This window comes from Aythya marila (assembly GCF_965140915.1).
Source record: "Aythya marila genome assembly, contig: HAP1_HAP1_SCAFFOLD_901, whole genome shotgun sequence".
Taxonomy (NCBI): Eukaryota; Metazoa; Chordata; class Aves; order Anseriformes; family Anatidae; genus Aythya; species Aythya marila.
This window is the reverse complement of record NW_028137672.1, coordinates 1-26,291: the sequence shown is the minus strand read 5'-3', so window position 1 is coordinate 26,291 and position 26,291 is coordinate 1. Positions and strand designations below refer to the sequence as shown.

At 68.2% G+C, this 26,291-nt stretch overlaps 2 protein-coding genes across 2 annotated transcripts; one reads left to right on the top strand and one right to left on the bottom strand.

The window, feature by feature from the left end:
• Positions 1-238: 238 nt before the first annotated feature.
• LOC309890651 (calmodulin-regulated spectrin-associated protein 3-like) lies at positions 239-2,283 on the top strand (the record flags this gene model as incomplete). The annotated part of the gene is made up of 2 exons (XM_082785073.1): positions 239-357; positions 1,927-2,283. Coding segments are annotated over 2 exons (422 nt in total), but the record flags the coding sequence as incomplete, so codon positions are not given.
• A 1,459-nt stretch (positions 2,284-3,742) lies between these two features.
• On the bottom strand, positions 3,743-26,199 carry XAB2 (XPA binding protein 2). The gene is made up of 19 exons (XM_082785074.1): positions 25,989-26,199; positions 25,077-25,225; positions 23,576-23,699; positions 21,131-21,328; positions 18,464-18,598; positions 17,522-17,686; positions 15,558-15,702; positions 14,022-14,173; positions 12,961-13,080; positions 11,535-11,666; positions 10,597-10,728; positions 9,286-9,399; positions 7,407-7,569; positions 6,536-6,726; positions 5,914-6,036; positions 5,294-5,465; positions 4,682-4,808; positions 4,360-4,454; positions 3,743-3,888 (listed from the first exon to the last, which is right to left on the bottom strand). Exons 1-19 carry the CDS (start codon positions 26,193-26,195, stop codon positions 3,827-3,829), a joined length of 2,706 nt encoding a protein of 901 aa, XP_082641200.1. The 5' UTR covers positions 26,196-26,199; the 3' UTR covers positions 3,743-3,826.
• Between the last annotated feature and the right edge of the window lie 92 nt (positions 26,200-26,291).

The following is a 26,291-nucleotide window of genomic DNA, read 5'->3' as shown; positions in this document are numbered from 1 at the left end:
TGACCCCCCTGTGCCCCCCTATGACCCCCCCATGACCCCCCGTGACCCCCCCGTGACCCCCATGCCCCTCCCATGACCCCCCCGTGCCCCCCTGTGACCCCCACGCTCCCCAATGACCCCCCGTACTCCCTTGTGCCCCCCATGACCCCTCCGTTCCCCCCCGTGACCCCCCATGCCCCCTCCCATGACCCCCCCGTGCCCCCCTGTGACCCCCCCGTGCCCCCCCCGTGCCCCCCAGGCCCCCGGCTGTACAAGGAGCCGAGCGCCAAGTCCAACAAGCACATCATCCACAACGCGCTGGCGCACTGCTGCCTGGCCGGCCGCGTCAACGAGCCCCAGAAGAACCGCGTGCTCGAGGTGGGGGCCGGGGGGCACCGGGGGGGGCACCGGGGGGGCGCTGGGGACACCTTGGGGACATTCTGAGGGCATTCTGGGGACATTCTGGGGCATCCTGGGGGCACCTGGGGACACCTTGGGGACATCTTGGGGGCATTTTGGTGACACCTGGGGACGCCGGGGGGGGGCCTGGGGGCACCTTGGGGACATTCTGATGATATCCTGGGGGCAGCTGGAGGGTGCCTGGGGGAGCCTGGAGGCACCTGGGGACATCTTGGGGACATTCTGGGGACATCCTGGGGGACATTCTGGGGGCACCTGGGGGGGCCTGGGGACATTCTGGGGGCACCCTGGGGACACCTGGGAGGGCCTGGGGGCGCCTGGGGTGGCCTGGGGACATCTTGGGGACATCCTGGGGGCACTCTGGGGACACCTGGGTGCATCTGGGGACAGTTGGGGACATTCTGGGGCACCCTGGAGACAGTCAGGGTGTGCTGGAGGTGAGAGGGGCACCCTGGGGACACCCTGGGGACATCTTGGGCACCCTGGGGGCACCCTGGGGACACCCTGGGGGCATTTGGGGTAGCTTGGTGAGCCCCAGAAGCGCCACGTGCTGGGACGTGGGGACACGGGATGTGGCCATGGGGACACCCTGGGGACAGTTGGGGGGGGGTGTGTGTGTGTGTGGGGGGGGGGGGGGGTCACCCCATTAACCCTCGTTCCCCAAATTAACCCCTTGTTATCCTTTGTCCCCATTAATCCCTTACATCCCCCATTAACCCCTTTTCCCATATAACCCCTCATTAACCCCTCGCCTCCCCATTAACCCCCTGTCCCCCATTAACCCCTTTGTTCCCCACTGACCCCCATTAATCCTCGCCCCCAATAACCCCTTGTCCCCCCATTAACCCCTCGCCCCCCATTAACCCCCATCCCCCATTACCCCTCTGTCCCCCATTAACCCCTTGTTTCCCTTGTCTCCCCATTAACCCCTTGTTACCCATTAACCCTTTCCCCCCATTAACCTCCCATTAATCCCTTTATCCCCCATTACTCCCCCCATTAACCCCTAATTAACCCCTTTTCCCCCATTAACCCCTTTCCCCCATTAACCCCTCATTAACCCCTTTTTCCTCCATTATCCCCCCATTAACCCCTTGTTTTCCTTGTCGCCCCATTAACCCCTTGTTACCCATTAACCCCTTTCCCCCATTATCCCCCCATTAACCCCCTTTCCCCCATTACCCCTTTCCCCCATTACCCCCCCATTAACCCCTTTTTCCCCCCCATTAACCCCCCATTTATCCCCCTTTATCCCCCATTATCCCCCCATTATCCCCCATTACCCCCCCCATTAACCCCTTTTCCCCCCATTATCCCCCCAAATAACCCCCCATTATTCCCCCATTAACCCCTTGTTTCCCTTGTCTCCCATTAACCCCTTGTTACCCATTAACCCCTTTCCCCCATTACCCCCCCATTAACCCTTTATCCCCCATTAACCCCCCATTAACCCCTTGTTACCCATTAACCCCTTATCCCCCATTCTCCCCCCATTAACCCCTTTTCCCCCCCCTTTCGCCCCCCCAGGAGGTGGAGAAGAGCAAGGCCAACCACTTCCTCATCCTCTTCCGCGACGGGGGCTGCCAGTTCCGCGCCCTCTACACGCTGGGGGGGGACCCCCCCGAGCTGAGCCGCCTGGCGGGGCTCGGGGCCGCGCACGGTGCCGCTGCCCATGGTGCAGGGCATCTACAAATACCTCTCGGACCGCAAGCGCTTCGCCCCATCCCCGCCAAGACCATGTCCATGAGCGTCGACGCCTTCACCATCCAGGGCACCTCTGGCAGCCCCGCAAGCCCGGCACCCCCAAAAAAAGCCGGCACCCCCAAGTAGGGGTCTTGGGGGGGTGAGGGGGGGGCAGGAGCCCAAAAAAACTGGAACCCACCCCAAAAAAAAAACGGCACCCCTAAAAAAGCCAGCACCCCCAAGTAGGGGTCTTGGGGAGGTGAGGGGGGGGCAGGATCCCAAAAAAACTCAGCATCCCCTAAAAAAAACAGCAGCCCCACATAGGGGCCTGGGGGGATAAGGGGGGGTGCGACAGCCCTAAAAAAACCCAGCACCCCCAAGTAGGGGCTAAGGGGGGGGCAGAATCCCCAAAAAACTAGAACCCACCCCAAAAAACCTGGCACCTCTAAAAAAGCTGGTACCCCCAAGTAGGGGTCTTGGGGGTAAGGGGGGGGGCAGGATCCCAAAAAAACTGGAACCCACCCCAAAAAAAGCTGGCACCCCCAAGTAGTGGGCTTGGGGGGGGGTAAGGGGGGGCCAGAATCCCCCCAAAAACGGAACCTACCCCAAAAAAAGGGCACCCCCCAAAAAAACCGGCAACCCCAGGTTGGGGCCTGGGGGGGTAATGGGGGGGGAGAATGGTACCCCCAAAAAACCCGGCACCCCCAAGTAAGAGCCTGGGAAGGGGGCACAGTAACCCCCCCCCCCCCCCCCCAAAAAAAAAAAAAAAAATCAATCCCCCTCCCCCCCAAAAAGGGACTGGGAGGGGGGAGTCATGGGGGGGGGCAGCACCCTCAAAAAACCGGGCACCTCCCCAAGTAAGGACCTGGGGGGGGAGGGGGGGTCATCAGTACCCGGGGGCAGGGGGAAGTGGGAAGGTGGGGGGGGGCGTGCTCCCCTTCCCCCCCTTCAGCTTCCCCCCCCCCCCCAATTTGGCACATGCAAGGGGTGAGGCGGCTCTGAGGGGAGGGGGCAAAGCCCCTGTGTGCACCCCCCAAGGTTGTGCCCCCCCCGCCCCCCCCCAGCATTTTGGAGTTTGGGGACCCCCCCCGACCCCCCCCCAAAATGCTGTGCCTGCCCCAAGCCATGGAAAGGGGTGGGGGGGGCTGGGGGGGGGGGGCCAGCCTTCGCTACGGCCCCAATTTTGTGCCTGGGCTGCGCCCCCCACCCGCCCCCCCCATGCCCACAAAGCTTGGGGACAAAGGGACAAGGCCGAGGGGGGGGGGCACCAACACGACCCCCCCCCAAAAATGTGCCTGGGCTCTGCCCACCCTGGTGCCCCCCCCCCAGGGTCACAGGGTGGGGGACACGAAGCCACCGGGTGCCACCAGGGTGTCCCCACCCAACGGGGGGGGGGGCACGGGGGCCACCGCGTTCCCCCCCCCCATGGTGCCAAAGCCCCCCCCCCTCTCCCACTGCCACCCCCCCCCGCGGTGTCCCCACGGTGCTGCTGGCTCTGCCACCCTGCGAATGTCTGTCCATAGGGGAGGGGTTTTTGGGGTGTGGGGGGGGCACGGGGTGGTGGTTTTTTTTTGGGGGGGGGGGGGATGTCCCCCCCCCATGGTGTCATTGTCACTTAATAAAGTAATTTAATGGAGGCCGGGTCTTGTAAAATGGTGTTTATTGGGGACAACAAACGGGGGGGGGGCACAATAAATGGGGGGGGGCACAAGGGGGGGGGTCCTGGGGGGGTGGTCCCGGCACCTCAGTCGTCCTTGAGCCCCCCGAAGACGGAGGAGGGCACCCGCTTCTGCTCCAGCTGCACCTCTGGGGGGGGCACGGGGGGTCAGGGCACCTCCGTCCCCTCCCCGTGTCCCCCCCCCAGTGCTGTGTCCCTGCCCCCCCCCCCCCCCCAGCAGCATTATGGCCCCACACCCCCCGGCCCACATCCCTTGTGTCCCTATATCCCTGTCCCCCGTCCCTATATCTCTGTGTCCCTGTCCCCATATCCCTGTCCCCATGTCCCTATCTCAATGTCCCTGTCCCCATATCCCCATGTCCCCATCTCTATCTCCCTGTCCTTGTCCCCATATCCCTGTCCCCATGTCCCCCCGTCCCCATCTCAATGTCCCTGTCCCCATCCCCATATCCCTGTCCCCATCCCCCTGTCCCCATGTCCCCGTGTCCCCCCGTCCCCATCTCAATGTCCCTGTCCCTATATCCCCGTGTCCCCATCCCATATCCCTGTCCCCATATCCCTGTCCCCCTGTCCCCCAGCCCCCGTCCCTCCCCCGGTACCGTCGGGCTCGGGCTCGTCCTCGTCCCCCAGGTCGATCTCGTCGGGGTTCCCCTGCTGGGACAGCGCGGCCAGGGCCTCCCGCGGGCCCTCGGCCCTGTGGGCGCCGTCAGCACCCATGGGTGGGGGCACCCAGGGGTGGGGGGGGGCAGCACCCACCTCACCGAGGGGACCCCGGGGTGGGGAGGGGACGCGGGACCGTGGGGGTGGCGCAGGGACAGCACCCAAGGGACTTGTCCCATGCCCGGGGGGTGACACCAGAGGGGTCCCGGGGAGGTGACACCCATGGGTGATGCGGAGGGGGGGGTCTGGGGGGGCACCCACCTGACGAAGAGCACCCTGTCCTTGGGGCGGGGGGCGTCGCGCTGCGCCTCAGCTGCCAGCTGCTCGGCGCGCTGCTCCAGCAGCTTCATGTCGTCCAGCCCGCTCTGCCCCGGCGCCAGGTCCGACACTGCCACCGGGTCACCGTGTCACCGTGTCACCACGGCACCGTGTCACCGCGTGTCCCCTCCACCCCCGGGTCCCCTCATGCCCTCCATCTCCACCTCCCCTCTGTCCCCTCTGTCCCCTCATCCCCTCCAGCCCCATGTCCCTGGGTGCTCCCTGGTCTCCCATGGGTGCTCCCCAGTCCCCAAAAAAGCCCCCAACCCCCCCCCAAGTGGCCCCCAGCCCCCCATAGATGCCCCCTCCTGCCCCACAGATGCTCCCTGATGCCCCACGGGTGCCCCCAGCCCCCCATAAATGCTCCCTGGACCCCCAATGGTGCCCCCTAGTGCCCCACAGATAGCCCCAAACACCCTATAGGTGCTCCCGCTCCCTTTTGCCCCCAGCCCACCATAGGCGCCCTCTTCTGCCCCCCAGATGCTCCCCAAGTACCCCCCTGGGCTCTCCCCACCCCCGCGGCCTCCCCAGCACCCATGGGTGCCCCCCACTGACCGGTGCCGGTGGCGTTGCTGTAGACCTTGAGCATCTGGGAGGCCATGAAGTTGACCTGGGTGTTGTAGGTGGCCTGGACGCTGCGTTTGATGCGCAGCATCTCGCGGATCGTGTCCTCGTTGCCGTGGCGGATCTCGAAGTCCTTCCACGTCTGCCAGAAGTTGGCCGTGATCTGGGGGGGGGGGAGAGGATGACACCGTGAGGCCCTGGGGACACTGGTGGCACCGGGAGGTCTTGGGGACTCCGGTGGCACTGGGTGGCCATGGGGATACCAGTGGCACCCTGGTGGCCTTGGGGGCATTGATGGCACCGTGAGACCTTGGGGACATTGGTGACACTGGGTGGCCTCAGGGACACTGGTGGCACCATGAGGCCTTGGGGACACCAGTGGCACTGTGTGGCCCTGGTGACATCGGTGGCACCGGGTAACCTCAGCGGGTGCCCCCCTGCCCCACTGGGTGCCCCCCACCCCATCGGGTGACCCCCCACCCATGGGTACCCCCCACCCTATTGGGTGCCCCCTGCCCCATCGGTGCCATTCTGCCCCTGTCCCCCAGGAGCCCCCCACCCCATTGGGTGCCCCCCCACCCATGGGTGCCCCCTGGCCGCGGGGTGCTCACGCGGGGGTCGCAGATCTGGGAGCAGTAGGTGTAGATGGCGCGCGCCCGGTCCACCTCGCCCAGCTTGCACTCCATGTCGGCGAAGCGCAGGCACATCTCGCGCGCCTGCTCGTCCCCCAGCACCTGCACCCATGGGTGCCCCCCCCCAGTCAGTGCCAGGCACCGTGGGACACCCACAGGACCCCCCCACACACACCTTGTCCCCATACCATGTCCCTATGTCCCCACATGCCACATCCCCCTGTCCCCGTGTCCCCCATACCTGTATTTCCAGTGTCATCCCCACGTCCCCACGTCCCCATGTCCCCTGGCACTTGTCCCTCCCCCGTGTCTCATCCCCGTGTCCCCCATGTCTCCCCATGTCCCCACATCCCATCCCTGTCACATCCCCATGCCCCCATGTCCCATCCCCATGTCCCCCACATCCCCCACACCACGTCCCCATGTCCCATCCCCATGTCCCCATGTCCCGTCCCCCTGTCCCCACATCCCATGTCCCCATATCCCCATGTCCCCGCGTCCCATCCCCACATCCCACATCCCCCCACCCTGTGCCCCCATCCCCACGTCCCCATGCCCCCATCCCCACGTCCCTGTGCCCACGCTGTCCCCGCGCCCCCACCTCGATGGCCTTCTCGTAGATGGGCCGCGTGTGCGTGACGCCGTAGAGCTCAGCGGCGCGCTTGATGTAGATGTTGAACATGTCGCGTTGCTCGGCCGGCAGCACCGCCCGCGTGGCGCGCTCGTACACGGCCATGGCGTGGCGCGCCAGCCCGAACTCCTCCTCCAGCTTGGCGTACAGCAGGTAGATGGCTGCGGGCGGCACGCGCCGTGGGGCACGGCCCCATGGACTGCCCCACGGACTGACCCATAACCTGACCCATGGATTGACCCACGGACTGCCCCACGGACTGCCCCATAACCTGACCCATGGACTGCCCCATGGACTGACCCATAACCTGACCCACAGACTGCCCCATGGACTGACCCACAGCCTGCCCCATAACCTGACCCATGGACTGACCCATGGACAGTCCCATAGTCTGACCCACAGCCTGCCCCATGGTTTGACCCATAGCCTGCCCCATGGCCTGACCCATAGCTTGACACATAGCCAGCCCCATAACCTGACCCATCACGTGCCCCATAGCCAGTCCCATAGCCCACCCCATGGCCTCCCCCATGGCCAGTCCCATGGCCAGCCCCATAGCCAGTCCCATAGCCCACCCCATGGCCTGCCCCATAGCCCATCCCATAGCTTGTCCCATAGCCTCACCCATGGCCAGCCCCACAGCCTGCCCCACGGCCCGCCCCACGGCCTGCCCCACGCACTGACCCACGGCCTGCCCCATAGTCAGTCCCACAGCCAGCCCCACGGCCTGCCCCACAGCATGCCCCATAGCCCACCCCCCCAGTCTGCCCCACCCCCTGCCCCACACCCACCCCCGTGCCCCCCATGTCCCCCCTGTGCCCCCCACCCCCCCAACCCTTACTCTTGGCGTATTTCTGGGGGCAGCCGTCCAGCGCCTGCTCGAAGAGGTCCCGCGCCCTCTCCAGCTTGCGGCCCCCGTAGCGGGCGACGAACTTGGTGAGGTAGCTGTGCCACACCGCCGCCACGTTGGGCCAGCGGAACAGCGCGATGCCGCGCTCGTACGCCTGGGGGGGGGACACGGGGGGGACACGGGGGGGACACGGGGACACGGGGGGACGCACACGGCACCGTCAGAGGGTTTGGGGTCGCCTCGTTCCCACCCGAGGTGGTGTGCACGGGTTTGGGGTCGCCCCCACCCGATGGAGTGCAAACGCCAGGTGGGGGGCCTGAGGTGTTGGTGAGAGGGTATAGGGGGTGGGGGGTCGCTAGGGGGTCCCTATGGGGTCCCTATGGGGTCCTCAGGGTCCTACAGGTGGTGGTGGGGTTGCTATGGGGTCCCTATGGGGTCCCTATGGGGTTGTCAGGGCCCTACACGTGGTGAGAGGATCCCTATGAAGTCCCTATGGGGTCCCTATGGGGTCCCTGGGATCCTACAGGTGGGGGGGGGGGCCCTATGGGGTCCCTACATGGTCCCTATGGGGTCCCTTTGGGCTCCTCAGGGCCCTACAGGTGGTGGCAGGGTCCCTATGGGGTCCCTATGGGGTCCTCAGGGCCCTATGGGTGGTGGCAGGATCCCTATGAAGTCCCTATGGTGTCCCCAGTGCCCTACAGATGGGGGCAGGGTCCCTCTAGGGTCCCTCTGGGGTCCCTGGAACCCTACAGGTGGTGAGGAGGTCCCTATGGGGTCCCTACGGGGTCCCTATGGGGTCGCTATGGGGTCCCTAAGGTGGCCCCGGTGCCCTACAGATGGAGGTGGGGTCCCTCTGGGGTCCCTCTGGGGTTCTCAGGGCCCTACAGGTGGTGGCAGGGCCCCTGAGGGGTCCCTATGGGGTCCCCATGGAGTCCCTAAGGTGGCCCCAGGACCCTACAGGTGTGTGTGGGGGGCCCTATGGGGTCCCTGCGGCACCCCTAACGCCCACCCCATGGTGTCCCCAAGGTCCTGGGGGTGTCCCCAAGGTGTCCCCAAGGTTCCCACGGCCTCCCCAAGGTGTCCCCAAGGCCCCGGCAGTGTCCCCACAGCCGCCCAAAAGTGTCCCCAAGGTGTCCCCAAGGCCCCGGGGGTGTCCCCAGGGTGTCCCCAAGGTGTCCCCAAGGTCCTGGGGTGTCCCCACAGCCTCCTGAAAGTGTCCCCAAGGTGTCCCCAAGGTCCTGGGGGTGTCCCCAAGGTGTCCCCAAGGTCCTGGCGGTGTCCCCATGGCCTCCCAAAAGTGTCCCCAAGGTGTCCCCAATGTCCCCACAGCCTCCCCAAGGTGTCCCCAAGGTCCTGGGGGTGTCCCCAAAGTGTCCCCAGGGTGTCCCCAAGGTCCCGCGGTGTCCCCACAGCCTCCTGAAAGAGTCCCCAGGGTGTCCCCAAGGTCCCCAGGGTATCCCCAAGGTGTCCCCAAGGTCCTGGGGGTGTCCCCAAGGTGTCCCCAAGGTCCTGGCGGTGTCCCCACGGCCTCCCAAAAGTGTCCCCAAGGTGTCCCCAATGTCCCCACAGCCTCCCCAAGGTGTCCCCAAGGTCCTGGGGGTGTCCCCAAAGTGTCCCCAGGGTGTCCCCAAGGTCCCGCGGTGTCCCCACAGCCTCCTGAAAGAGTCCCCAGGGTGTCCCCAAGGTCCCCAGGGTATCCCCAAGGTGTCCCCAAGGTCCCGGCGGTGTCCCCACAGCCACCCGAAAGTGTCCCCAAGGTGTCCCCAAGGTCCCCACAGCCTCCCCAAGGTGTCCCCAAGGCCCCGGGGGTGTCCCCAGGGTGTCCCCAGGGTGTCCCCAAGGTCCCGGGGTGTCCCCGCGGTGTCCCCACCTTGAAGCTCTCCTCGAAGTAGCCGCGCTCCTCCAGGAACAGCCCGTAGTTGATGACGATCTGCGGGGTGGCGATGCGCAGGTCCAGGATGCGCTCGTACACGGCCTTGGTCGACTGCCGGGGGGGACAGGGGGACATGGGGACATTACTGGGGGACACTGGGGACATCGGGGGATAATGAGGACATTGGGGACACTGGGGACATTGGGGACAGTGGGGACATTGGGGGGTATTGGGGGATAATGGGGACAGTGGGGACAGCAGGGGATATTGGGGACAGTGGGGACAGTGGGGACAATGGAGACGGGAGATACTGGGGACATTGGGGACATTGGGGACAACGGGGGATATTGGGGGACAGCGGGGACAATGGGAGATACTGGGGACATCAGGGATATTGAGGACAGCGGGGACAATGGGGACATTGGGGGATATTGGGGACAGCAGAGTGTCAGGGACAGCAGGGACAGCAGGGGACAGTGGGGACATCAGGGACAGGGGGGGCATCCAGGGACATCAGGGGATACTGGGGACATCGAGGACAATGGGGACAGCAGGGTGTCACGGGACAGTGGGGGATATTGGGGACAGCAAAGGGACATGGGGGATTAATGGGGACATTAGGGACACCAGGTGGCACTGGGGACATCAAGGGACGTCAGGGGATATTGGGGACATCGAGGACAATGGGGACATGGGGGATTAATGGGGACGTGGGGGGATTAATGGGGACATTGGGGGACAAATGGGGACAATGGGGACATCGGGGGGGTGTCAGGGATTAACGGGGACACTGGGGACATGGGGGACAGCGCGGGGGTCCCATACGGCTCCCTGACAGCTGGGGGGGGGCTGTGAGGGTACTGGGGACCCCCCAGCACTTTGGGGGCCCCGGGGGGGTCCTGGGACCCCCCCCCTCAACCTGGTGGCCCCGGGGGGGTCCCGTGCAGCCCCCCTCATGTCACAGAGCCCCCCCCACACCTGGAAGGCGCCTGGGGGGGGCCCAGATTCCCCAACCCAACCTGGGGGTCCCAGGACCCCCAGCTCAACCCAGGGGTCCCGGGGGGGTCCTGGGACCCCCACCCTGACCCCATGGCCCCGGGGGGGGGTCCCAGGGAGCCCCCTCAGTGCCGTGGTGCCCCCCCCCCACCTGGAAGGTGCCCAGGGGGGTCCCAGGACCCCCATCCCAACCCCGTGGACCTGTGAGGGTCCCACGATCCCCAACCCAACCCAAGGGGCCGGGGGGGGTCCCAGGACCCCCCAACCTGAGCCGGTGGCCCCGGGGGGGTCCCAGGGAGCCCCCCCCCCCACCTGGAAGGTGCCCAGGCTCTCCTCCAGGTCCGCCAGCATGGCCCAGACGCGCAGGCACTTGTAGAGGCGGTTCTGCACCGGCTCCGAGCTGTCGAAGTACTCGGCCCTCCTGGCGGGCAGCGCCGTGGCTTTCTGCAAGGGGGGGGGGGGATTTTAAATCGGGGGGGGGCACATCGGGGGGCTTGTGCCCCCCCCCCCGGGGTTCTGAGCCCCCCCAAACCCGCGGGATGGACTTGGGGTGGCCGCAGCGCAGCTCCTGGGGGGACATGTTGGAACTGGGGGGGGGATTTCGGATTGGGGGGGGGGGATTTTAGGCTGGGAGGGGGGAGTTTGGAATTCGGGGGGGGGATTTTGGATTGGGGGGGTCCCCGTGGCCACCCCCCTAGGGTCCTGAGCCCCCCCTGGGGGTCCTGAGCCCCCCCAAACCCACAGGATGGCCTTGGGGTGGCCGTGACGCAGCTCCAGTGGGGGATGTTGGAATTGGGGTGGGGGATTTTGGGTTGGGGGGGGCGTTTTGGGATTGGGGGGGGATTTTGGGATCGGGGGGGGGTCCCATGGCCACATCCCCAGGGTCCTGAGCCCCCTCTGGGGGTCCTGAACCCCCCCAAACCCACGGGATGGCCTCGTGGTGGCCTTGGCACAGGTTCTGGGGGGGGACGTCGGGATTGGGGTGGGGGATTTCGGATCGGGGGGGGCCGTTAAGGGTTGGGGGGGGGGATTTGGATTCGGGGGGGGGGTCCCGTGGCCACCTCCCCAGGGTCCTGAGCCCCCCCTGGGGGTCCTGAGCCCCCCCAAACCCACGGGATGGCCTCGGGGTGGCCGTGGCGCAGCTCCAGTGGGGACATCAGAATTGGGGGGGGGGATTTCAGACCGGGGGGGGGCCGTTAGGGGTTGGGGGGGGGGATTTGGATTCGGGGGGGGGTCCCGGTGCCCCGTACCCGCAGCACGTTGAGGGCGGCCTCGTGGTGGCCGTGGCGCAGCTCCAGCTCCCCGCGCTCGCACCAGACGGCCGCCAGGTCGGGAACCTGCCGGAAACGAACCCGCGTGGCGCGGGACAGGATGGCGCGGGCCTGGGGGGGGCACGGGGGGGGCAGCGTCAGGGGGGGGCATGGGGACATGGGGGGGGTGGGGGGGCATAAGGGGGGGTGTGGGGACATAACGGGGGGTGTGGGGACACAGGGGGGACATGGGGGGCACGGGGATGTGGGGACATGGGGAGGGACACAGGGACATGGGGGGGGTGTGGGGACACGGGGGGGGTGGGGGGGCATAAGGGGGGGTGTGGGGACGTAACGGGGGGTGTGGGGACACGGGGGGGACATGGGGACATGGGGGGCGACATGGGGACATGGGGGGGGACATGGGGGGCACGGGGACATGGGGAGGGACACAGGGGGGGCGGTGTCGGGGGTGGGGGGACACAGGTGGGGTGGGGGGACATGGGGGGGGACACAGGGACACAGGGGGGACATGGGGGGCACGGGGATGTGGGGACATGGGGAGGGACACAGGGACATGGGGGGGTGGTGTCGGGGGGGCACGGGGACATAAGGGGGGGTGGAGGGACATGGGGGGGGACACAGGAACATGGGGGGGGACACGGGGACGTGGGGGGGTGTGGGGACACACGGGGGGGTGTAGGGACACGGGGGGGCAGTGTCAGGGGTGGGGGGACATTGGGGGGGGACAGGGACTTGGGAGGGCATGGGGACATGGGGATATGGGGATATGGGGGGGGTGGGGACATGGGGGGGGACAGTCAGGGGTTGGGGGGACACAGGGGGTGTGGGGGGACACGGGGGGGGGCACAGGGACATGGGGGGGTGTGGGGACACAGGGGGGGGACAGGGGACATGGGGGGGGTGGGGACGTGGGGGGGTCACACACAGGGCCATGGGGGATGGGGGTGGGGACACAGAGGGACAGGGGCTGGGGACATGGGGGGAGAGGTTGGGGACGTGGGGGGGCCACCAGGGGTTGGGGACAGGGGTTGGGGACACGGGGGGGGGGGGGGGGAGGACACAGGACACAGGGGCAGGGGGCGGGGGCACGAGGGGAGAGGGTGGGGGCACAGGGGACACCCGGGTGTCCCCAGCACCCCGAGGTGCCCCCCCCGTGCCCCCACCACCCCAGGGTGCCCCCCCGCTCCCTCCTGGGTGACATTTTGGGGTGTGCCCCCCCCCCAGGTGACATTTTTGTGTCCCTCCCCCCTCCCATCATCCAGCCGCCCGTTGCCCCCAGCACCCCGGGGTGACGATTTGGGTGTCCCCAGCACCCCGGAGTGCCACCTGGGTGTCCCCAGCACCCCGAGGTGCCCCCCCCCGCCCCCCCCAGGTGCCATTTTGGGGTGTCCCCCCCCCTCACGTCGTCCAGCTGCCCGTTGTCCTCGTAGAAGCGGGCGAAGGCCACCCAGAGGCTGTGGGGGGGCCCCGTGGCCTTCATGGGGTCCACGGTGCGCACGGCCTGCGTGTAGGTGCTGATGATCTGGGGGGGGGACAGGGGGGGGACACGGGGACATTACGGGGACACGTCAGGCCCCACAATGTCCCCGCTGTCCCCAGTCCCCCCCCTGCTGTCCCCAGTCCCCCCCCAATCCCCCTGTCCCCATTGATCCCCCCCCAATGTCCCCCTCAACCATCCCCAAAGCCCCCCCCCACTTGTCCCCAACGCCCCCAGTGTCCCCAATGTCCCCCCCACCCCGCTGTCCCCATGTCCCCACTGTCCCCCCGTGGCCCCCCGCCCACCTCTTTGGGCACCCCATTGTCCCCGCTGTCCTCAGCACCCCCCTCGTCCCCAGTGTCCCCAATGTCCCCGTGTCCCCCCCAATGTCCCCAATGTCCCCTGTGTCCCCAATGTCCCCAGTGTCCCGGTGCCCCCCCCCAGTGTCCCCAGTGCCCCCCCACCTCCTGGGGGTGGCCGTGGTGCAGCCGCACACACTTGTGCCCCTTGTGAACATTTTGGGGATTTGGGCACTGCGCCCCTCACCCCAACATCTCCATGTCCCCAACCTCCCTGTGTCCCTAATGTCCCCAATGTCCCCAATGTCCCCAATGTCCCCCCCACCTCCTGGGGGTGGCCGTGGTGCAACCACACGCGCTTGTGCCCCTTGTGCCCGTTGTGGGGGTCCTGGCACTGCGCTCCTCACCCCAATGTCCCCATGTCCCCAACGTCCCCAACCTCCCCGTGTCCCCAATGTCCCCAATGTCCCCAACATCCCCATGTCCCCAATGTCCCCGATGTCCCCATGTCCCCCCCACCTCCTGGGGGTGGCCGTGGTGCAACCACACACGCTTGTGCCACTTGTGCACATTTTGGGGATTCTGGCACTGCGCCCCTCACCCCAATGTCCCCATGTCCCCAACGTCCCCAACCTCCCCGTGTCCCCAATGTCCCCGATGTCCCCGATGTCCCCATGTCCCCCCCACCTCCTGGGGGTGGCCGTGGTGCAGGCGCACGCGCTTGTGCCACTCGTGCACGTTGTGCGGGTTCTGTCTCAGCAGGACGCTGTTGAGCAGCAGCGGGCGCCGCCCCACCAGGCGCTCCAGGCGCGCCAGGCGCAGCTCCAGGTCCACCTCGCCTGGGGGGGGGCACGGGGGGGGGCGTCGGGGGGGGGTGAGGGGGTCCCACGGGGGGTGGGAGACCCCCCCAAAGGATGGGACCCCCCCCAGGATGGGATAGGGTGCGAGGGACCCCCAGGGATCCCCATAGGACCCCCCCCAGGAGCCCCCCCAGGACCCTCAGGGACCCCCCCAGGACCCCCCCCAAGACCCTCAGGGAGCCCCATAGGGTGCGAGGGACCCCCACGGACCCCCCATAGGATCCCCAGGCCCCCTCAGGACCCCCAGGGACCCCCCAGGGCACCCCCAGGACCTCCAGGAGCCTCCCCAGGGTGCCCCAGGACCCCCAGGCCCCCTCAGGTCCCCCCCCAAGGACCCCCAAGGACCCCCTCAGGCCCCCCCAGGAACCCCATAGGACCCCCAGACTCCCCCATAGGACCTCCAAACCCCCACAGAACCCCCCAGACCTCCCCCAGGACCCCCCATAGGTCCCCCAGACCCCCCCATAGGACCTCTAGACCCCCTCAAAACCCCCCAGGACCCCCCATAGGCCCCCCAGACCCCCTCAGACCCCCCCATAGGACCCCCAGGGAGCCCCCCAGGGAGCCCCCCAGGGTGCAAGGATCCCCCATAGGACCCCCAGACCCCCTCAGGACCCCCTTCAGCCCCCCCCAGGCCCCCCAAGGACCCCCCCATAGGAACCCCAGACCCCCCATAGGACCCCCAGACCCCCCCAGACCCCCTCAGGACCACCCAAGTCCCCCCACAGGACCCCCAGGGAGCCCCCCAGGGCGCGAGGATCCCCCATAGGGCCCCCAGACCCCCTCAAAACCCCCCAGGACCCCCCTTAGGACCCCCAGACCCCCCTCAGGACCCCCAAACCTCCCCCAGGACCCCCCCCCAGGACCCCCCTTAGGACCCCCAGACCCCCTCAGGACCCCCCAATAGGACCCCCAGACCCCCTCAGGACCCCCTTCAGCCCCCCAGGCCCCCCAAGGACCCCCCCATAGGACCCCCAGACCCCCTCAGGACCCCCCAGCCCTCCTCCAGGACCCCCTATAGGGCCCCCAGACCCCCTCAGGACCCCCCAGCCCTCCCCCAGGTCCCCCTATAGGGCCCCCAGACCCCCTCAAAACCCCCCAGGACCCCCCTTAGGACCCCCAGACCCCCCTCAGGACCCCCAAACCTCCCCCAGGACCCCCCCCAGGACCCCCCTTAGGACCCCCAGACCCCCTCAGGACCCCCCAGTCCTCCTCCAGGACCCCCTATAGGGCCCCCAGACCCCCTCAAAACCCCCCAGGACCCCCCTTAGGCCCCCCAGACCCCCTCAGGACCCCCTTCAGCCCCCCCCCCAGCCCCCCCCAGCCCCCCCCCAGCCCCCCCCGGCCCCCCCCGGCCCCTCACCGTCCTCGCCGAGCCCCGGGGGGGGCCCGCTGTCCATGCGCGCGGCGATGAGGCTCTCCTCGAAGTGCGCGTAGCTGTCGAACACCTGGCTGAAATCCCGCACCGTCGGCACCGTCTGCACCGCCTCCTCGTACACGTCCCGCGCCTGCGACACGGCACGGGGTCACCGGGAGGGGACACGGGGACAGGGGGGGGACGGGGGGGGATGGGGACAGGGTGGGGACAGGGTGGGGATGGGGATAGGGTGGGGATAGGGTGGGGATAGGGTGGGGATAGGATTGGGATTGGGATGGGGACAGGGTGGGGACAGGGTGGGGACAGGACTGGGATGGGGACAGGACTGGGATGGGGGTGGCACAGGGATGGGGTCAGGATGGGGACAGGGTCAGCACAGGACGGGGGGGGGCACGGGGACGGGACTGGCATGGGGACAGGATTGGGATGGGGATGGGGGCAGGGTGGGGACAGGATGGGGACAGGGTGGGGACAGGATGGGGACAGGATGCGGATGGGGATGGGGACGGGGATGGGGATGGGACTGGGATGGGGACAGGGTGGGGACGGGACTGGGACGGGGACAGGATTGGGATGGGGATGGGGACAGGGTGGGGACAGGATGGGGATGGGGACGGGATTGGGATGGGGACAGGATGGGGATGGGGGTGGCACAGGGATGGGGACAGGACTGGGATGGGGATGGGGACGGGATGGGGACAGGGGTGGTGCAGGGACGGGGACAGGACTGGGATGGGGATGGGGACAGGGTGAGGACAGGATGGGGACAGGATTGGGATGGGGACAGGGTGGGGACGGGATGGGGATGGGGACAGGATAGGGATGGGGATGGGATTGGGATGGGGGTGGCACAGGGACAGGACTGGGATGGGGACAGGACTGGGATAGGGACAGGATTGGGATGGGGATGGGGACAGGGTGAGGACAGGATGGGGATGGGGATGGGATGGGCATGGGGACGGGGATAGGACTAGGATGGGGACAGGATGGGGACAGGACTGGGATGGGGACAGGATGGGGACAGGGTGGGGACAGGGTGAGGACGGGGATGGGGACAGGGATGGGGACAGGGTGGGGACAGGGTGGGGACGGGGATGGGGACAGGATGGGGATGGGATGGGGATGGGGATGGGGACGGGGATGGGGACAGGGACAGGATGGGGATGGGGGTGGCACAGGGATGGGGACAGGGTGGGGATAGGACTGGGAGGGGACAGGATTGGGATGGGGGTGGGGACAGGATGGGGACAGGACAGGGGTGGGGGTGGCACAGGGACGGGGATGGCGCAGGGACAAGATGGGGACGGGGACAAGGACAGGGTGGGGACAGCACGGGGACAGGGACAGGATGGGGACACAATGGGGGGGGGTGTCCGGGTGTCCCCAAAGTGTCCCCAAAGTGTCCCAAAGTGTCCCCAGGGTGTCCCCCAGGTCTCCAGGGTGTCCCCAAGGTGTCCCCGGGGTGTCCGTGTGTCCCTGGGGTGTCCCCAAAGTGTCCCAAGGTGTCCCCAAAGTGTCCCCAGGGTGTCTGTGTGTCCCCGAGGTGTCCCTAAAGAGTCCCCAAGGTGTCCCAAGGGTGTCTGTTTGTCCCCGGGGTGTCCCCAAAGCATCCCAAAGTGTCCCTAAAGAGTCCCCAAGGTGTCCCCAAGGTGTCCATGTGTCCCCAAGATGTCCCCAAAGTGTCCCCAGGGTGTCCCTGGGGTGTCCATGTGTCCCCGAGGTGTCCCCAAAGGGTCCCCAGGGTGTCCCTGGGGTGTCTGTATGTCCCCGAGCTGTCCCCAAAGCGTCCCAAATTGTCCCAAAGCATCCCAAAGTGTCCCCAAAGCGTCCCAAAGTGTCCCTAAAGTGTCCCCAAAGCATCCCAAAGTGTCCCCAAAGCGTCCCAAAGTGTCCCTAAAGCGTCCCCAAAGCGTCCCCAAAGTGTCCCCAGGGTGTCCCCGTGGTGTCACCTTCTCGAAGTGCCCGCTGCGGATGTAGCAGTCGGCCAGGGCGCACCAGAGGCGCCCCAGGTGGTCGGTGAAGCGCCGCAGCCCCCCCCGGATGATGGCCCCCGCGTCCAGGGAGCGCACGCGCTCGGGGTGCTGCGAGATCAGGTCACACAGCTCCTGCCACAGCTGGGGGGGGGGACACACAAAAAAAAAGGGGGGGTTACGGGGTGAGGGGGGGCGTGGAGAAACGCACGGAGCCCCCCCGGAGAGGCTGGGGGGCAGTGGGGCCTGTAGGAGCCCCCCCACATCCCCAGCACCCCCCCATGTCTGTAGGAGCCCCCCTGCACCTGGGGGAGCCCTCCAGGCCCTGCAGACCCCCCCCCAGGACTCCTCTGAGACCCCCAAGGATCCCCCCAGAACCCCCCCAGGACCTCCAGGACCCCCCCAGGCCTCTCAGAACCCCCCTAAGACCCTCAGAACCCCCCCCCCCCAAAAAAAAAACCTCCCCAGGACTTCCCTGGGGCCCCCAGGACCCCCTCCCCAGTATCCCCAGAACCCCCCCAGGCCCCTCAGAACCCCCCCAAAACCCCCCCAGGACTTCCTTGGGACCCCCAGGACTCCCCGGGGACCCCCAGAACCTCCTCAGAATCCCCCCTGGACCCCCCCGGACCCCCCAGTGCCCCTCAGAACCCCCCTCCAGTCCCCTCAGCAGCTCCCCAAGACCCCCCCTGGCCTCCCCCAGCACCCCCCCAAGTCTCTCAGAACCCCCCCACGACCTCCCCAGACCTCTCAGAACTCCCCCTGGACCCTCCAAGCCCCCCCCAGGCCCCTCAGAACCCCCCCAAAACCCCGCGAGGACTCCCCGGGGACCCCCGGAACCACCTCAGAACCCCCCCAAGACCCCCCCCCGGACCCCTCAGAACCCCCTCAAGACCCCCAAAGTGCCCCCCCCGGGCCCCCCACCTGGTACTTGGACTTGCCCTCGGCGGACACGAAGCGCTCGTCGTTGACCAGGGCGGCCAGGCGCTGCGCCGCCTCGTCCAGGCGCCCCACGGAGCGCAGGTACTGCACGTACTGCTCCGCGCCCTCGGGGCACAGCTGGGGGGGGGGACACGGGGACACCGTGGGGACACCATGGGGACACCGTGGGGACACCGTGGGGACACCACGGCGACGCCACGGCGACGCCACGGGGACAGGGAACACCACGGGGACGCCACGGGGACGCCACAGGGACAAGGGGATGCCCCCCAAACCCTGGGGACGCAGGGACATGAGGTGCCACCCGCGTGGCCCCATGGCACCCCTGTCCCCTCCGTGTCCCCTCCCTGTCCCCTCCGTGTCCCCTCCCTGTCCCCTCTGTGTCCCCTCCCTGTCCCCTCCCTGCCCTTGTCCCCTGTCCCCTTTGTCCCTCCTGTCCCCTGGCACCTTTGTCCCTGCTCCGTTTTTTCTCCCTGCTGTCACCTCCCTGCTCCACGTGACCCCCCCAAGCACTGGGTGCCACCAGGTGCCACCGGGTGTCACCAGGTGCTGTTGGGTGCCACCAAGTACCACTGGGTGCCACCAGGCACCATTGGGTGCTACCAAGTACCATTGGGTGCCACCAAGTGCCATTGGCTGATGCCAAGTACCACTGGGTACCATTGGGTGCCACCAGGTGCCACTGGGTGCCCCCAAGTGTCACTGGGTGCCACCAACTGTCACCAGGTACCACTGGCTGCCATCAGATACCATTGGGTGCCCCTGGGTACTGCTGGGTGCCACCAGCTGTCACCAGGTACCACCAGATGCTGTTGGGTGCCACTAGGTGCCCTTGGGTACATTGGGTCCCACCACGTGCGTCCGTGTACCACTGGGTGCCACCAGGCACCCCTGGGTGCTATTGGGAGCTCCTGGCTGCCATTGGGTGCCCTTGGGTGCCCCTGGGTGGCACCAGGTACTGTTGGGTGACACCAACCACCACTGGATGCCAGCAAGTACCGCTGGGTGCCATTGGATCCCACCAGGTGCCACAGGGTACCACTGGGTGCCATTGGGTGCCCCTAGGTACCGCTGGGTGCCACCAGGTACCACTGGGTGCCATTGGGTGCCCCTGGGTGCCCCTTGGTGCCATGAGGTGCCCCTGGGTGCTACCACATGCCATTGGGTGCCACGAGGTGCCCCTGGGTGCCACCAGGTACCAGTGGGTGCCACCACATGCCACTGGGTGCCCCTGGGTGCCACCAGGTATCCTTGGGTGCCATTGGGTGCCACTGGGTGCCCCCACATGCCATTGGGTGCCCCCACATACCCTTGGGTGCCGCGAGGCGCCCCTGGGTGCCACCACACGCCACTGGGTGCCACTGGGTGCCACCGGGTGCCCCCAGGTATCATTGTGTGCCCCCACATACCCTTGGGTGCCACCAGGTACCATTGGGTGCCATTGGGTGCCACTGGGTGCCCCCAGGTGCCACCAGGTACCACTGGGTGCCCCCACATGCCATTGGGTGCCACTGGGTGCCCCTGGGTGCCCCCACATGCCATTGTGTGCCCCCACATACCCTTGGGTGCCACCAGGTACCCTTGGGTGCCGCGAGGCGCCCCTGGGTGCCACCGGGTGCCCCCACATGCCATTGGGTGCCACTGGGTGCCCCTGGGTGCCACCACATGCCACTGGGTGCCCCCAGGTATCATTGTGTGCCCCCACATACCCTTGGGTGCCATGAGGCACCCCTGGGTGCCACCGGGTGTCCCCACATGCCATTGGGTGCCACTGGGTGCCCCCACATGCCATTGGGTGCCACCAGGTACCCTTGGGTGCCACCAGGTACCCTTGGGTGCCACGAGGCGCCCTTGGGTGCCACCACATGCCACTGGATGCCCCTGGGTGCCCCCAGGTATCATTGTGTGCCCCCACATACCCTTGGGTGCCCCCAGGTACCCTTGGGTGCTGTGAGGCGCCCCTGGGTGCCACCGGGTGCTCCCACATACCATTGGGTGCCACCAGGTACCCTTGGGTGTCACGAGGCGCCCCTGGGTGCCACCAGGTACCACTGGGTGCCATTGGGTGCCATTGGGTGCCACTAGATGCCACCAGATACCACTGGGTGCCACCAGGTACCCCTGGGTGCTGTGAAGCGCCCCTGGGTGCCACCGGGTGCCCCCACATACCATTGGGTGCCACGAGGCACCCCTGGCTGCCACCAGGTACCACTGGGTGCCACTGGGTGCCCCCAGGTGCCACCAGGTACCACCGGGTGCCCCCACATGCCATTGGGTGCCCCCACATACCCTTGGGTGCCACCAGGTACCCTTGGGTGCCGCGAGGCGCCCCTGGGTGCCACCGGGTGCCCCCACATGCCATTGGGTGCCACTGGGTGCCCCTGGGTGCCCCCAAGTATCATTGTGTGCCCCCACATACCCTTGGGTGCCCCCAGGTACCCTTGGGTGCCGCGAGGCGCCCCTGGGTGCCACCGGGTGCCCCCACATGCCATTGGGTGCCACTGGGTGCCCCTGGGTGCCACCACATGCCACTGGGTGCCCCCAGGTATCATTGTGTGCCCCCACATACCCTTGGGTGCCCCCAGGTACCCTTGGGTGCCGCGAGGCGCCCCCGGGTGCCACCGGGCGCCCCTGGGTGCCCCCCCGTACCTTGAGGTAGCGGCGGTAGACGCGCACGGCGGTCTCGGGCAGGGGGTAGAGGCGCACGAAGCGCAGGTAGAGGGGCCAGAGGCGGTGGTGCTGCGTGATGGGCAGCGCCCGCAGCGCGCGGTCGAAGGTGCGGCGCGTGCGCGTGATGCGGCCCTGCCCCACCAGGAACTGGCAGTAATCCAGCCAGATCCGCGGCATCTGCGGGGACACCGCGTTGGGGGGCGGCCGGGGGGGTGGGCGGGGGGCTGGGGGGGTGGTTGGGGGCAGTTAGGGGGCAGTTAGGGGGCTGGGGGGATGGTTGAGGGCAGTTAGGGGGCAGTTAGAGGGCAGTTAGGGGGCTGGGGGGATGGGTGGGGGCAGTTAGGGGGCAGTTAGAGGGCAGTTAGGGGGCTGGGGGGATGGGTGGGGGCAGTTAGGGGGCAGTTAGAGGGCAGTTAGGGGGCTGGGGGCAGTTAGGGGGCAGTTAGAGGGCAGTTAGGGGGCTGGGGGGGCGGTTGGGGGCAGTTAGGGGGCAGTTAGGGGGCTGGGGGGGCGGTTGGGGGCAGTTAGGGGGCAGTTAGGGGGCAGTTAGGGGGCTGGGGGGGTGGTTGGGGGCAGTTAGGGGGCAATTAGAGGGCAGTTAGGGGGCTGGGGGCAGTTAGGGGGCAACTAGGGGGCAGTTAGGACACTGGGAGAATGGTTGGGGGCAGTTAGAGGGCAGTTAGGGGGCTGGGGGGGATGGTTGGGGGCAGTTAGGGGGCAGTTAGGGGGCTGGGGGCAGTTAGGGGGCAATTAGGGGGCAGTTAGGGGTCTGCTGGGATGGTTGGGGGCAGCTAGGGGGCAGTTAGAGGGCAGTTAGGGGGCTGGGGGCAGTTAGAGGGCAGTTAGGGGGCAGTTAGGGGGCTGGGGGGATGGTTGGGGGGCTGGGGGGGCATTTAGGGGGCTGGGGGGGTGGTTGGGGGCAGTTAGGGGGCAGTTAGGGGGTGGCTGGGGGCAGTTAGGGGGCAATTAGGGGGCAGTTAGGGGGCAATTAGGGGACTGGGGAGATGGTTGGGGGGCTGGGGGGGCAGTTAGGGGGTGGCTAGGGGGCAGTTAGGGGGCTGGGGGGCAGCTAGGGGGGCAGTTATGGGGCTGGGGGGATGGTTGGGGGGCAGTTAGGGGGCTGGGGGGATGGCTGGGGGGTGGCTTGGGGCCAGTTAGGGGGTGGGGGGTGGTTGGGGGACAGTTAGGGGGCAATTAGGGGGCAGTTAGGGGGCTGGGGGGTGGTTGGGGGGCAGCAGGACGTTATGGGGGGGTTATGGGGCAGGGGGGAGGGCTATGGGGCGGCTATGGGGCAGGGAATGGGGCAGCTAAAGGACGATGTGCCCCCGCGTCCCCTCCTGCACCCCCGTGTCCCCCCCAATGTCCCCACGTCCCCAAATGTCCCCGTGTCCCCACCTTGTCCCCATGTCCCCCCCATGTCCCCCCGTGTCACCCCCATGTCCCCCTGATGTCCCCATGTCCCCAAATGTCCCCAACGCCCCCCTGATGTCCCCAATGCCCCCCCGTGTCCCCGTGTCCCCCCCAATGTCCCTGTGTCCCCCCCAATGTCCGCATGTCCCCCCATGTCCCCCTGATGTCCCCATGTCTCCAAATGTCCCCAACGCCCCCCTGATGTCCCCGTGTCCCCCCCATGTCCCCCGGTGTCCCCGTGTCCCCAAATGTCCCCCTGGTGTCCCCACATCCCCAAATGTCCCCAACGCCCCCCTGATGTCCCCAATGCCTCCCCATGTCCCCGTGTCCCCCCCAATGTCCGCATGTCCCCCCCAATGTCCCCCTGATGTCCCCATGTCCCCAAATGTCCCCAACGCCCCCCTGATGTCCCCAAGGCCCCCCCGTGTCCCCGTGTCCCCCCCGTGTCCCCAAATGTCCCCCCCGATGTCCCCGTGTCCCCAAATGTCCCCAACGCCCCCCTGATGTCCCCAACGCCCCCCCGTGTCCCCCCCAATGTCCCTGTGTCCCCCCCAATGTCCGCATGTCCCCCTGATGTCCCCATGTCCCCAAATGCCCCCAACACCCCCCTGATGTCCCCGTTTCCCCCCCATGTCCCCCGGTGTCCCCGTGTCCCCAAATGTCCCCCTGGTGTCCCCACATCCCCAAATGTCCCCAACGCCCCCCTCATGTCCCCAATGCCTCCCCATGTCCCCGTGTCCCCCCCAATGTCCGCATGTCCCCCCCAATGTCCCCCTGATGTCCCCATGTCCCCAAATGTCCCCAACGCCCCCCTGATGTCCCCAAGGCCCCCCCGTGTCCCCGTGTCCCCCCCGTGTCCCCAAATGTCCCCCCCGATGTCCCCGTGTCCCCAAATGTCCCCAACGCCCCCCTGATGTCCCCAACGCCCCCCCGTGTCCCCGTGTCCCCCCCCATGTCCCCGTGTCCCCCGGTGTCCCCCCCGTGTCCCCAGATGTCCCCCCCCGTGCCCCCCACCTTGTGCATGAAGACGAGCGCCCTCTCGTGGCAGTTGTTGGCCTCCTCGTAGGCGGGGTCGGTGACGCACCTCAGCCTCACCTGGCGGCGCCGCAGCTTCAGGTAGGCGTACCACAGCTTGTAGCTGCAACCAGCACCCAAGGGTGCCCCCGTCAGCACCCAAGGGTGCCCGGGGGGGGTCCCCGCACGGCCACGAGCCCCCACGGGCACCCTTGGGTGCTCCCAGGAGGGCTGGGAGGAGATAAAGGGGGGCCAGCAGCACCCAAGGGTGCCCCGAGCCCCCCCAGTGGCACCCAAGGGTGCTCTGAGCCTCCTCCTGTAGCACCCAAGGGTGCCCCAAGCTCCCCTGGCAGCACCCAAGGGTGCCCCGAGCGCCCCTGGTAGCACCCAAGGGTGCTCTGATCCCCCCCAGCAGCACCCAAGGCTGCCCTGAGCCTCCTCCGGTAGCACCCAAGGGTGCCCTGAGCAGCCCCAGCAGCACCCAAGGGTGCCCTGCCCCGCCCCCAGCAGCAGCCCTGCCCCCAAATCCCCACCCCTCCCCCTTAGCCCCACCCCCTCCAGCCCCACCCTCCCTTGGCCCCACCCACCCCATTGACCCCGCCCCTCACCATGGCCCCATTCACCCCCTTGGCCCCACCCACTACATTTGGCTCCGCCCCCCCGAGGCCCCGCCCACCACATCCCATCCCACGAGGCCCCTCCCACACAGAGACCCCCCGCCCACTGCCTGACCCCGCCCCTTTGGGCCTCTCCCCTCCCCATAGCCCCACTACCCCCACCCACTTCCGAGGCCCCGCCCCCTCTAGGCACCGCCCACACAGAAGCCTAACCCACATAGAGGCCACGCCCACTACCTGACCCCGCCCACTGGCTGACCACGCCCCCCTTGGCCCCTCCTCTCTGTTAGCCCCACTGCCCCCACCCACACCCTTGGCTCCACCCATGTCCTGGTCCCACCCACCTCCGAGGCCCCGCCCACCAGAGACCCCGCCCCTCGAGAGACCCCGCCCACTCACAGGCCTCGCCCACTGCCTGACCCCGCCCCCCTTAGCTTCTCTGTTAGCTCTAATGCCCCCACCCACACCCTTGGCCCCACCCACCTCCTAGCCCCGCCCACATCCTTGGCCCCGCCCACCTTCGAGGCCCCGCCCCCTCTAGGCCCCGCCTACTCACCGGCCACACCCAGTGCCTGACCCCGCCCCCTTTAGCCTCTCCCCTCCCCGTAGCCCCACTGCCCCCACCCACACCCTTGGCCCCGCCCACCTTCAAGGCCCCGCCCACCTTCGAGACCCCGCCCACCTTAGTCTCCGCCCCCTCTAGACCCCGCCCACTGCCTGACCCCGCCCCCTGTAGCCTCTCCCCTCCCCATAGCCCCACTCATACCCTTGCCCCCACCCACAACCTTATCCCAAACCCACTGCCTAGCCCCGCCCACACCCTTGGCCCCGCCCACCCTAGGCCCCTCCCCCTCGAGGCCCCGCCCCCTCGAGGCCCCGCCCACCTGCCGGGCAGCTCCCGCAGGGCCCTCTCGTAGAGGAGGTTGAGCCGTGCCCGCGGCGCCCCCTGGCGGGCCCGCAGGTAGCGCAGCCACCCCCGCACCGAGTAGGGGTCGCGCAGCAGCTGCTCCTCGTGGGGCACGTCTGCGTCGTCCTGGGGGGGGGAAATAGGGTTGGGGGGGGGAATGGGATCGGGGGGGGGGGGGGGTCATGGGGGGTCATAGGGGTCATGGGGGTATGGGGCAGGGGGGTATTGGGGGAATTAGGGGGGTATTGGGGGGGTATGGGGGGCAGGGGGGCAGCAGCTGCTCCTTGTGGGGCATGTCTGTCTGCTCCTGGGGGGGCAACAGGGGGGGTAAATAGGGTTGGGGGGGGTTATGGGGTCAGAGGGGTCATGGGGGGGTCATGGGGTCACTGGGGGGTGCAAGGGGCAGCGGCTGCACCTCGTGGAGCCTCCTCCGGGGGGGCAACGGGGGGAGAGGGAGCGTTGGGGGGGATTTGGGGTCGGGGGGGTCATGGAGGTGGGGGAATGGGGGAACTGGGGGGTACTGGGGGGGCTGGGGTATACTGGGGGGGTGCTGGGGGGTACTGGGGGGTGCTGGGGGGTACTGGGGGGTACTGGGGGGCACTGGGGGGGTACTGGGGGGGCGCTGGGGGGCACTGGGGGGCAATGGGGGAATGTGGGGGGCTGGCGGGAACTGGGGGGGTACTGGGAGGTATTGGGAGGGTACTGGGATGGTACTGGGACGATACTGGGGGGGATGGGGGGGAACTGGGGGGTACTGGAGGGAACTGGGAGGGTAGCGGGGGGGGCTGGGGGGTATTGGGGAGTACTGGGGGGTACTGGGGGGGCTCTGGGGGAACGGGGGGGTCCCGGGGGTCCCGGTCCCGGCCCCTCTCCCCCCGCCGCCACTCACGAGGCACAGCTCGGCCCGGGCAGGCCCCGGCTCCGGTTCCGGCTCCGGCTCCGGTTCCGGCTCCATGCCCCACTCCGCTTCCGGTGCCGGTGCCGGTTCCGGTTCCTCTCCCGGTTCCGGTTCCGTTTCCGGTCCCGCTCCCGGCCCCGGTTCCGGTTCCGGCCCCGCTCCCTCCATCTCCGCCACCGCCGAGGCCTCCGCCGCCATAGCTGGGCGCTGGGGGCTGACGTCACTTCCTCCTCCCCTCCGCCCTCCCTCCCTCAGCTCGCGCTCTCATTGGCTGCCCCTCCCGCCCGTCGCGCC

What these genes read in the sequence shown, in the direction of transcription:
- XAB2 (XM_082785074.1), bottom strand. Translation starts at nt 26,195, where the DNA reads ATGGCGGCGGAGGCCTCGGCGGTGGCGGAGATGGAGGGAGCGGGGCCG. An exon ending in TCTACCGCCGCTACCTCAAG is followed by an intron (nt 18,599 to 21,130) that starts GTACGGGGGGGC and finishes CCCCCCCCCCAG; the next exon opens with CTGTGCCCCGAGGGCGCGGA. An exon ending in ACAACGGGCAGCTGGACGAC is followed by an intron (nt 11,667 to 12,960) that starts GTGAGGGGGGGG and finishes TGCCCCCCCCAG; the next exon opens with GCCCGCGCCATCCTGTCCCG.